Genomic DNA, 12295 nt, shown 5'->3' with positions numbered 1-12295 from the left:
TGCAGACAGTATCACACATGATGGGCTTAGATACAGTGGGTCAGCAGACTGTATTATACATGACAGCTTTCGAAGAGGTTTGTATTTCTGTTGTAGTATTCTTTTAAGTGCAAATTAATCACATCCATGTCTGTGCCTTGTCATACGTATGTATAAATTAATTATGCATGCCCCTTCGGATCTATTTCACATTAACATCATGTATTTTGGTAAGCCATTACAATGTATCATATCTACAAGATTACTTGGTTTCTCTTGCTGGGAACAATCACAGCTTCCTTAGATACGCTGGCTCAGCTTAGATACAGGTTATAGCAGTCTACACACTGATATATTCCCGGAACGTCACTCTACTGCAGGAATGAAAGCAGTGCAAGAAGCGTGTGATGTGCGCCCAATGAGGACAGGAAGGCCGCCCCCGCCAATGAGAGCGCTCCGACCCGCAGTCAATGGGAGAGGTGCTTACAATGGGAAATTTGCATTTCCATATTGTGCCAGTGTGGAGAACAGCGAGCAGCTGCCGGGTGACTCCAGCGCTTCCAGACACCTACTGATACAGGAATCCCATTGACTGGCTATTGGAGAAGGTGACGTTTATTATCAGCTTATAACTGTGCAGCCGGCGCCATATGTCAGGGAACGGATAACATTTATAATTGAGATTCACATTTTATAGGAATATTTTTGCTGACAATTATTAAATATGCGCCATTCTATTCAGAACACTTCGTAGAGCCGATTCACGTACCGTGTCAGCCCCCACCATTGTGGGATACCATTGGGTATAGTATAATATATAGAATAGGATCATTCTAGAATAATATAGAATAAAGACTATCTATAGTGATAGTAAATCAGAGCCGCTCACTGTGTCTGGGAGTTACGTCGCCATGCTGGGAGTTGTAGTTCTACAAGTTCTGTAAGTAGTAGAAAAGTTCTGGAAGTCCTGCAACTGTTTGAGGTCCATATTCTGAGATCAGTAGCAGTAGAAAGGAAAGAGCTGCTGAAAGGGTAATTCAGTTCCCTGCCGCTGTCAGGTACTACTGCGGCTTGTGTGTTCTGTCAGTGGAGAGTAGGGGGTTGGCACATTGTGGCCATTGTTGGTACAAGCTAAGAAAATGGCTGCAAAACTCCCCAATACTCAGCATTTGAAAGGAATGTCCAGATTATTTGAATGGAGCTGAGCTGCAATACCACACATGGCCATGGACAAGAGTGGCGCTGTTTCTGAAAAAGAAAAAAAAATCGACCCCTCTCTCCCTTTAAGCATCCCAGTGCCACATGGCATTTTTTCCTTATTCCAGCAGTGTCAGCGTTTGTTGCCAGTGCCTAGCACTGCGCTGCACTGCCCTCCCTCCCTTTACAGTATGTCAGGTGATCAGTCACTGGCAGGAGACCTATAATGAGGAGTGCATGGCTCTAGGCCAGAGATATATCTGGGCCCTAGGCTGCCAACATCTATTGTCTAATCCTCATCCAGGCTGTGATTGGGACAGGTTCTCTGACCTCTCCATTATAGTATAACATGCCCCGAAAGTGCCTTACTGCACCCATATGCCACATATGGGTGCAGTATGGCACAGTAGTGCTCAGCGATTGTGACAGGTTCTCTGACCTCTTCACTATAGTATACCTTGCCCAGAAAGCGCCACTCTGAACCCATATGCCACATACAGTGTTGTTAGTGCCATACATTGTCCAGATACAAGCCGGAAAACACCCACACAGTCATACCATACTCTGCCCACATACAGTGTTGTTAGTGCCATATATTGTCTAGATACAATCTGAATATAAATTGCTGACATCTATACTTCATATACCTAATGGATATAGTTCTCACATAAAGCCCAACAATACCCACACAGTCATACTATACTCTGCCCACATACACATGTTGTGCCACTAAGTGCCAACCAAAACACCTAGAAGTCAACATTGTGGCTACACAGAGCTATGCTGTACCTATAAAGAGCCATACAGTGTGCATACAGTGCTCAATGGTACTCATATAAAGCTATACAGACCTCCTATAGTAATATATACTGCCAAACAGTGCATAGATTGCCATACATACATACACACACTGAGTGGCCACTGTATTAGACACACCAGACCTTTCACAATTGGTACCTCCCCATATGGAAATCATCCCCGTGACCCCAAAGTGCAGCATAAAATCAAGTTTTCCATGGATCAGTTTTAGTGTGAATCCACATTAGATGGGAAAATCCAGCGATTGCCAACGAGGTCGGCCCATCGGTGCCAGAGTAGCCGGGCCAGGATTTCGCTGCCAACCTTGTGGTGTTTTCCCGTGCAGCGGTGTGGAGAGTATACCGAGAATGGTGGGATCGAGAAAAACATCCAGCGAAAGGGGATCCTGTGGACAGAAACAATTCATCACTAAAAGGGGTCAGAGGAGGATGTCAAGAACTTATCTGATGAACAGATGCTTCATGGTCAAGAGCAACCGAATATAACGCTGGCGCTCCAACTCACTCCTTATCACAGATGGGCTATAATAACAGACGACCACCACCGGCACCATTACTTTCTAAGTGAAAAAGAAAGACGAGACTCCAGTAGGCAAAATAGTGCAACAATTGTATCACTGAGCAGTGGAAAAACATCACCTGGTCAGATGAATCCAGATTTCTGATTTTGATGGGAGGTTCAGAATTTGGGGCAAGCAGCATGAATTGATGAACCTTTAGGGTTCTTTTACACGGCAGAGAAAATCGTGCGATTTTCGTGTGATGCGAGAGTCAGTAAAAAAACATATTAGGAACCCAATGATTTACAACGGTTTCCTTCCTATTAGCGATGATTTCACTGATGCGATGTTGAGAGAACAAAAAATCGTGGCATGCTCTTTTTGCGATGTGTGATTTTTTAAAATTTTTATTTCCCATGTTTTCCTATGGAGCCTTCCTATGTGTTGCATCACATGAAAACTCGGTTTTCGTGCGGTGTGATACAACTTTTACAGTAGAAAATACTGCTTTTTGAGCCCTAAAATAAACCCTATCTGCATAAAAAAAACACAATACATCACCTAACAGACGCTGACTGCTCCGCTTCACTTCTCCTCGCAGGTCCCCGGAACTTGCTTGTAGTTTTCCCCCAGTGCTTCCTGGTCAGGTGTTCAAAATCCCCGCCTACAGTAAACGCTGACTCTGATTGGTTCTCAAGTGCCGCGGCCCAGCCAATCACTGCAGCGCTCAATGAACCAATCACGGCCATCGAAATGAATGGCTGTGATTAGTTCATCGAGCGCTGCAGTGATTGGCTGAGCCGCAGCGCTCAAGAACCAATCAGAGCCAGTGCTTCCTGGAGGCAGGGTTTTCAAACTGCCTCACCAGGAAGCGCTGACAGAAGACTACAGACAAGTGCCGCAGCTTCAGGAAGAAATGTGCAGCAGAGCGGACAGCGCCTATTAGGTGATATATTGGTTTTTTTTTTTGGAATGCAGCCAGCTCTTATTTTCAGGGTAGGGCTTATATTTCAAATCCTGGCAAAAGAGCCTACAAAGTTGCGTGACTTTGTAGCCCTATGCACAACTTTGTAGCGACGCAAAATCGTGACATTGCCGTGAGAAAACGCAGGGATATCGCCCAAAACACAGATGCGATATCTCTGCGATTTTCTCGCGGCAAAATCGTGATCGTCCGTGTAAAACTAGCCTTAGCTGATCAGAACATGACAGCACCTCCTTCTAATTTGAGGCAGCTACAAGAAGCTTCCTGTCCGCAAGGGCCAATATTCCTGCAGAGCCGTATCAACAGCTAGTGGAATCTACGTCATGACAAATTGCTGCGCTTGTGAAGTAAAAGAAGTTCGAATATGTTACTTGATGGGGGTCTCTAATATAGTGGCCATTGTACAGTATCTATATATTGTCCCTATATAGAACGTCCATCCTGTAGAAGTTAATGGGTCAGAGGTCACACACGTGCACCACCATTCCATTTAGAGGGGCATTTGGCATTGCTGAAGCTCCTAGCAGTTGGACCCCCATTTGGGTAGATACTTATCCCCTATCCTGTAGAGAGGAGATAAATGTATTTGGTAGTAAAGCCTCTTTAAGAATTAGCCGTCAGTATTATAGTCCTGGATGATAAATGCCCTGTTTGCTTCCCTTTCAGGTGCGGAGAGCGAGCCTCCAGGATGTGCGGTATATGGGCACTGTTTGGCAGCGATGAATGCCTTTCAGTGCAATGTCTCAGTGCCATGAAAATTGCACATCGTGGTCCTGACGCGTTTCGATTTGAAAATGTGAACGGATTCACCAACTGCTGTTTTGGTTTTCACCGGCTGGCGATTGTGGATCAGTTATATGGCATGCAGCCTCTGCGTATAAAGAAGTTTCCTTATCTATGGCTGTGCTACAATGGAGAGATTTACAATTATAAGCAGGTACACCCCCTCCCCCTCCGAGACTTAAGGCCTCTTTACACAAAAGGTGATCGTTTAAAAGGCAGCTTTTGAGTGATAATTTTGCATAAACTACTAATTGCTACTAATGCCAATTAGTAGCTTATTAATGCATGTGAGCAGCTGGGAGCTATATTCAAAGAACAGTGGGAGGTCTGTTCTCTAAATACATTCTCTTTGTTCTGCGGCTGGGCTGACTGCTGAGACAATGTTATCAGCGCTCCTCGTGGAGAACACAGCGTGAAGTCCCTGCTATCAGCTCTTCTGCTGAACGATGGATTTTATGCCGAACATAAAATCATTGTTCAGTAGAAAAGTAAAGATGGGCACATTTACACGCAATGATTATCTTTTGAGCGAATTTTGAGCGATCATCTTTGTGTGTAAAAGGACCTTAACGTCGATCTCACACGATCAGATTTCTATTGCGGAATCCGTAATTGTCACCCGCGAAGACGATCCACGATATTCTGCATACATTGAAAGAATAGAACGTTTGCATATTCACTCAGATGAGCTGATAGTGAATGCTATTTCTGCAAGGTTAATTGCAGCATATTCTATTTTTCAGTGTGATCCGTACGGACGGATTCCATTAAAGTCGATGGAAGTTGTCCCACCCGCGGCCCATCCCATACAAATATTTTTTTTAATTTAAATTTCTACTGCGCATGACCGACGGCGAGTGACCGCGGTCATCCGCAGTAAAGAAATGACAGGTTTGCGGCGTGTCGGTCACAGTCAGAGCCGAATTCCACTGCAGGCTCCCGTATGCAGAATCTGACGCGTCCGTGTGAGAACGACCCAGTTATGTTTCTGGGTGATAATAAAATATAATCTATATATCCATCTCTTCTATCTATCTATCTATCTATCTATCTATCTATCTATCTATCTATCTATCTATCTATCTATCTATCTATCTATCTATCTCATATCTATCTATCTATATATCTATTAGAGATGAGCGAACGTACTCGTCCGAGCTTGATACTCGTTCGAGTATTAGCGTGTTCGAGATGCTCGTTATTCGAAACGAGTACCACGCGATGTTCGAGTTACTTTCACTTTCATCTCTGAGACGTTAGCGCGCTTTTCTGGCCAATAGAAAGACAGGGAAGGCATTACAACTTCCCCCTGCGACGTTCAAGCCCTATACCACCCCCCTGCAGTGAGTGGCTGGCGAGATCAGGTGTCACCCAAGTATATAAATCGGCCCCTCCCGCGGCTCGCCACAGATGCATTCTGACAGAGATCAGGGAAAGTGCTGTCTTGCTGGAGTTGCTATAGGAAGAGTGTTAGGAGTTATTTTAGGCTTCAAGAACCCCAACGGTCCTTCTTAGGGCCACATCTGACCGTGTGCAGTAGTGTGGAGGCTGCTTTTTGCAGTGTTGCACTTTTTTTTTTTTTGTATATCGGCCGTGCAGAGCATTGCGTCCTGCAGTAATTTTACATAGTCCAGGGCCAGTAGTGGTGAGGCAGGGACAGTGAAAGACATATACAGTCTATATAGGCAGTGGGCTTTTCCAAAAAAATTTGGGAAAAAAAATCTATTTGGGCTGCCTGTGACCGTCCTGAGTGTACTGCAACTCTGCTGGGGGTAGTTGTCCTAATTCATACGCAGCCAGCTAAGTGTTACAGCAGGCTTGCGCAAAAATTTTTCCTGGCTCTGCGTTGCCTCTTACATCACCGCTGTATTCCTGTCCAGAGTGAAACTGTCTGCAGTAATTTTACATAGTCCAGGGCCAGTAGTGGTGAGGCAGGGACAGTGAAAGACATATACAGTCTATATAGGCAGTGGGCTTTTCCAAAAAAATTTGGGAAAAAAAATCTATTTGGGCTGCCTGTGACCGTCCTCAGTGTACTGGGTCTGTGCTGGGGGTAGTTGTCCTAATTCATACGCAGCCAGCTAAGTGTTACAGCAGGCTTGCGCAAAATTCTTTCCTGGCTCTGCGTTGCCTCTTACATCACCGCTGTATTCCTGTCCAGACTGAAACAGTCTGCAGTAATTTTACATAGTCCAGGGCCAGTACTGATGAGGCAGGGACAGTGAACGACATATACAGTCTATATAGGCAGTGGGCTTTTCCAAAAAAATTTTGGAAAAAAAATCTATTTGGGCTGTCTGTGACCGTCCTCAGTGTACTGCGTCTCTGCTGGGGGTAGTTGTCCTAATTCATACGCAGCCAGCTAAGTGTTACAGCAGGCTTGCGCAAAATTCTTTCCTGGCTCTGCTGTGCGTTCCGTAAGCAAAATCAGCCTCCAACCACAGGCCAATAAGCGGCACATTTAATTACAGCGTTCTGTTTCTGCCCTACTCGTAATACCACCAGCATGCGCAGGCATATGATGGCCAAGCACCCCACAAGGTGGGACGAAGGCCGTTCACCGCCTCCGGTTTGCACCACTGCCTCTCCCCCTGTGCCCCAACCTGCCACTGAGATCCAACCCCCTCTCAGGACACAGGCACTACCGTCTCCTGGCCTGCACCCACACCCTCACCTCCGCTGTCCTCGGCCCCATCCACCAATGTCTCTCAGCGCACCGTCCAGCCATCGCTAGCGCAAGTGTTTGAGCTCAAGCGCAAGTACACCGCCACGCACGCTCAAGCGTTAAACATGCACATAGCCAAATTGATCAGCCTGGAGATGCTGCCGTATAGGCTTGTGGAAACGGAGGCTTTCAAAAGCATGATGGCGGCGGCGGCCCCGCGCTACTCGGTTCCCAGTCGCCACTACTTTTTCCGATGTGCCGTCCCAGCCCTGCACGACCACGTCTCCCGCAACATTGTACGCGCCCTCACCAACGCGGTTACTGCCAAGGTCCACTTAACAACGGACACGTGGACAAGAACAGGCGGGCAGGGCCACTATATCTCCCTGACGGCACATTGGGTGAATTTAGTGGAGGCTGGGACCGAGTCAGAGCCTGGGACCGCTCACGTCCTACCCACCCCCAGAATTGCGGGCCCCAGCTCGGTGGTGGTATCTGCGGTGGTGTATGCTTCCTCCACTAAACCACCCTCTTCCTCCTCCAACGCAACCTCTGTCTCGCAATCAAGATGTGTCAGCAGCAGCACGTCGCCAGCAGTCGGTGTCGCGCGGCGTGGCAGCACAGCGGTAGGCAAGCGTCAGCAGGCCGTGCTGAAACTACTCAGCTTAGGAGAGAAGAGGCACACGGCCCACGAACTGCTGCAGGGTCTGACAGAGCAGACCGACTGCTGGCTTTCGCCGCTGAGCCTCCAACCGGGCATGGTCGTGTGTGACAACGGCCGTAACATGGTGGCGGCTCTGCAGCTCGGCAGCCTCACGCACGTGCCATGCCTGGCCCATGTCTTTAATTTGGTGGTTCAGCACTTTCTGAAAAGCTACCCACACTTGTCAGACCTGCTCGGAAAGGTGCGCCGACTCAGCGCACATTTCCGCAAGTCCAACACGGACGCTGCCACCCTGCGCACCCTGCAACATCGGTTTAATCTGCCAGTGCACCGACTGCTGTGCGACGTGCCCACACGGTGGAACTCTACGCTCCACATGTTGGCCAGAATCTATGAGCAGCGTAGAGCTATAGTGGAATACCAACTCCAACATGGGCGGCGTAGTGGGAGTCAGTCTCCTCAATTCTTTACAGAAGAGTGGGCCTGGTTGGCAGACATCTGCCAGGTCCTTGGAAACTTTGAGGAGTCTACCCAGATGGTGAGCGGGGATGCTGCAATCATTAGCGTCACCATTCCTCTGCTATGCCTCTTGAGAAGTTCCCTGCAAAGCATAAAGGCAGACGCTTTGCGTTCGGAAACGGAGGCAGTTGAAGACAGTATGTCGCTGGATAGTCAGAGCACCCTCATGTCTATATCTCAGCGCGTTGAGGAGGAGGAGGAGGAGGGGGAGGAGCATGAGGAGGAGGGGGAAGAGACAGCTTGGCCCACTGCTGAGGGTACCCATGCTGCTTGCCTGTCATCCTTTCAGCGTGTATGGCCTGAGGAGGAGGAGGAGGATCCTGAAAGTGATCTTCCTAGTGAGGACAGCCATCTGTTGCGTACAGGTACCCTGGCACACATGGCTGACTTCATGTTAGGATGCCTTTCTCGTGACCCTCGCGTTACACGCATTCTGGCCACTACGGATTACTGGGTGTACACACTGCTCGACCCACGGTATAAGGAGAACCTTTCCACTCTCATTTCCGAAGAGGAAAGGAGTTTGAGAGTGATGCTATACCACAGGACCCTGGCGGACAAACTGATGGTAACATTCCCATCCGACAGCGCTAGTGGCAGAAGGCGCAGTTCCGAGGGCCAGGTAGCAGGGGAGGCGCGGAGATCAGGCAGCATGTATAGCGCAGGCAGGGGAACACTCTCCAAGGCCTTTCCCTGCTTTATGGCTCCCCAGCAAGACTGTGTCACCGCTCCCCAGTCAAGGCTGAGTCGGCGGGAGCACTGTAAAAGGATGGTGAGGGAGTACGTAGCCGATCGCACAACCGTCCTCAGTGACGCCTCTGCCCCCTACAACTACTGGGTGTTGAAGCTGGACACGTGGCCTGAACTCGCGCTGTATGCCCTGGAGGTGCTTGCTTGTCCTGCGGCTAGCGTCTTGTCAGAGAGGGTGTTTAGTGCGGCTGGGGGAATCATCACGGATAAGCGTACCCGCCTGTCAACCGACAGTGCCGACAGGCTTACACTCATCAAGATGAACAAAGCCTGGATTTCCCCAGACTTCTCTTCTCCACCAGCGGACAGCAGCGATACCTAACCAATACGTAGGCTGCACCCGCGGATGGAAGCATCGTTCTCTATCACCATCAAAAATGGGGACCTTTTTGCTTCATCAATCTGTGTATAATATTCATCCTCCTCCTCCTGCTCCTCCTCCTGAAACCTCACGTAATCACGCCAAACGGGCAATTTTTCTTAGGCCCACAAGGCTCAGTCATATAATTTTTGTAAACAAGGTTTATACGTTTCAATGCTCATTAAAGCGTTGAAACTTGCACCAGAACCAATTTTTATTTTAACTGGGCTGCCTCCAGGCCTAGTTACCAATTAAGCCACATTAACCAAAGCGATTAATGGGTTTCACCTGCCCTCTTGGTTGGGCATGGGCAATTTTTCTGAGGTATATTAGTACTGTTGGTACACCAATTTTTTTGGGCCCTCGCCTACAGTGTAATCCTAGTAATTTTTAGCCCACCTGCATTAAAGCTGACGTTACATCAGCTGTGCTGGGCACTGCAATGGGATATATTTATGTACTGCCGGTGGGTTTCAGGGAGCCACCCATGCTGTCGGTCCACACGGAGTTGTAACTGCATGTGTCCACTTCTGAAGAACCCCAGTCTGACTGGGGCATGCAGTGTTGGCCGAAGCCCACCTGCATTAAACATCACATTACCTCAGCTGTGCTGGGCACTGCAATGGGATATATTTATGTACCACCGGTCGCTTCCTGGGACCCACCCATGCTGTCGGTCCACACGGAGTTGTAACTGCATGTGTCCACTTCTAAAGAACCCCAGTCTGACTGGGGCATGCAGTGTGGGCCCAAGCCCACCTGCATTAAACATCACATTACCTCAGCTGTGCTGGGCACTGCAATGGGATATATTTATGTACTGCCGGTGGCTTCCTGGGACCCACCCATGCTATCGGTCCACACGGAGTTGTAACTGCATGTGTCCACTTCTAAAGAACCCCAGTCTGACTGGGGCATGCAGTGTGGGCCGAAGCCCACCTACATTTAATCTGACGTTAGCTCTGCTGTCCAGGGCACTGCAATGGGATACATTTACGTACAGCCGGTGGGTTCCAGGGAGCCACCCATGCTGTGGGTGCACACGGAATTCCCATTGCGGAGTTGTTCCTGCCTGTGACTATTTATAAAAAACCGCTGTCTGACTGGGGCATGCAGACACCTTGACAGAATGAATAGTGTGTGGCACATAGGTTCCCCATTGCAATGCCCACGTGTGCAGCTCCTGATGGCGGTGGCACAGGATTATATTTCTCATTGCTTCTGTACAGCATTGTGGGCTATCGCCCCGCCTCTTTTAAAGAGGGTCGCTGCCTAGCCGTGCCAACCCTCTGCAGTGTGTGCCTGCGGTTCCTCCTCATGGCATACGCACTTATAAATAGACATGAGGGTGGTGTGGCATGAGGGCAGCTGAAGGCTGTGCAGGGACACTTTGGTGTGCGCTGTGGACACTGGGTCGTGCGGGCGGGTTGGGCAGCATGTAACCCAGGAGAAGTGGCAGTGGAGTGTCATGCAGGCAGTGATTGTGCTTTGTTGGAGGTAGTGTGGTGCTTAGCTAAGGTATGCATTGCTAATGAGGGTTTTTCAGAAGTAAAAATTGTTGGGAGGGGGGGCACTCTTGCCGCTATTGTGGCTTAATAGTGGGACCTGGGAACTTGAGATGCAGCCCAACATGTAGCCCCTCGCCTGCCCTATCCGTTGCTGTGTCGTTCCCATCACTTTCTTGAATTGCCCAGATTTTCACAAATGGAAACCTTAGCGAGCATCGGCGATATACAAAAATGCTCGAGTCGCCCATTGACTTCAATGGGGTTCGTTACTCGAAACGAACCCTCAAGCATCGCGAAATTTTCGTCCCGAGTAACGAGCACCCGAGCATTTTGGTGCTCGCTCATCTCTAATATCTATCTATCTATCTATCTATCTATCTATCTACCTAACTCATATCTATCTCTCTATCTATCTCATATCTATCTATCTATCTATCTATCTCTCTATCTCTCTATCTGTCTGTCTGTCTGCCTGTCTGTCTGCCTGCCTGGTCGGTCTGTCTAATCTCTGATGTGTGTTATTTGGTTTCCAACAGCTGGGGAAACATTTTGGCTTTGATTACCAGACTCTGGTGGACGGTGAGGTGATTCTCCATCTCTACAATAAACATGGCATTGAACAAACTGCCGCATTACTGGATGGAGTTTTTGCGTTCACCCTCTTGGACACGGCCAATAGGAAGGTCTTTCTCGGAAGAGACTCTTATGGAGTTCGACCACTATTTAAACTGCTCACTGATGATGGCTTTTTGGCGATTTGCTCTGAAGCTAAAGGTACTGTACATTTGACCAAAGGTCTGTCCGAAATTGAAAGAGATTTTCCAGTTTTATGTAACTAGTTAGAGATGAGCGAGCCTACTCGGTAAGGCAGTTACTTGAGCGAGCATCGCTCTTCTCGAGTAACTGCTTAGTAATCCGAGCAGGCTCGGGTAGCCAACAGCTGGGGAAACATTTTGGCTTTGATTACCAGACTCTGGTGGACGGTGAGGTGATTCTCCATCTCTACAATAAACATGGCATTGAACAAACTGGGGGGCGGGGTGAGTGGAGCAGGAGGAAGAGTGAGAGAGATCTCACTTACCGAGTAGGCTCGCTCATCTCTATAACTAATGCTTAAAGGGATCATCCACTTTCTGTGTATTTGAATCTGGAAATGTTACCCTGCAGTGCCCCCAGAGGGAAAATGAAGTATTACACAATTCTCACTGAAATTTATACTTTCAGTGTAGTGCCCGGATGGATCCTGCATAGTGAGAGATACTTTTTAGACATATGGATGGCGACCTTGAACAGGAGTGTTTACCTCTTTTTAAAATTGTTGTTTAATGACCTATCCTTATTGTAGGTTATCAATAACAGATCGGTGGGGGTTCCCTACCCAGGAGCCCCCCAATCTGCTGTTTGAAATAGCCACAGCACTTGTTTCAGTCCCTACCAGGCACAGCACTGTACATTTCATTGCAGCTGCACTTGGTATAGAAGCTCAATCCCATTCACTGGAATGCAACCGAGCTACTCTCAGTCATGTGGCCGATGACCATGTGACACCTGAAAAGAGGCCGGGGC

The 12295-nt window shown here is 48.3% G+C and overlaps 1 protein-coding gene across 1 annotated transcript in view; it reads left to right on the top strand.

Annotated features, from left to right (window-relative positions):
- Positions 1–468: 468 nt before the first annotated feature.
- Positions 469–12295, top strand: part of ASNS (asparagine synthetase (glutamine-hydrolyzing)) — a 45296-nt gene continuing 33469 nt past the window's right edge. The window contains exons 1-3 of the mRNA XM_066585024.1: positions 469–587; positions 4146–4416; positions 11266–11503. Of these exons, the coding sequence (XP_066441121.1) occupies positions 4168–4416; positions 11266–11503 (487 nt within the window). The 5' untranslated portion in view covers positions 469–587; positions 4146–4167. The remainder of the gene's footprint in view (positions 588–4145; positions 4417–11265; positions 11504–12295) is intronic.

This window comes from Eleutherodactylus coqui, chromosome 12 (assembly GCF_035609145.1).
Source record: "Eleutherodactylus coqui strain aEleCoq1 chromosome 12, aEleCoq1.hap1, whole genome shotgun sequence".
NCBI lineage: Eukaryota > Metazoa > Chordata > Amphibia > Anura > Eleutherodactylidae > Eleutherodactylus > Eleutherodactylus coqui.
This window is presented reverse-complemented; position numbering and strand designations above follow the sequence as displayed.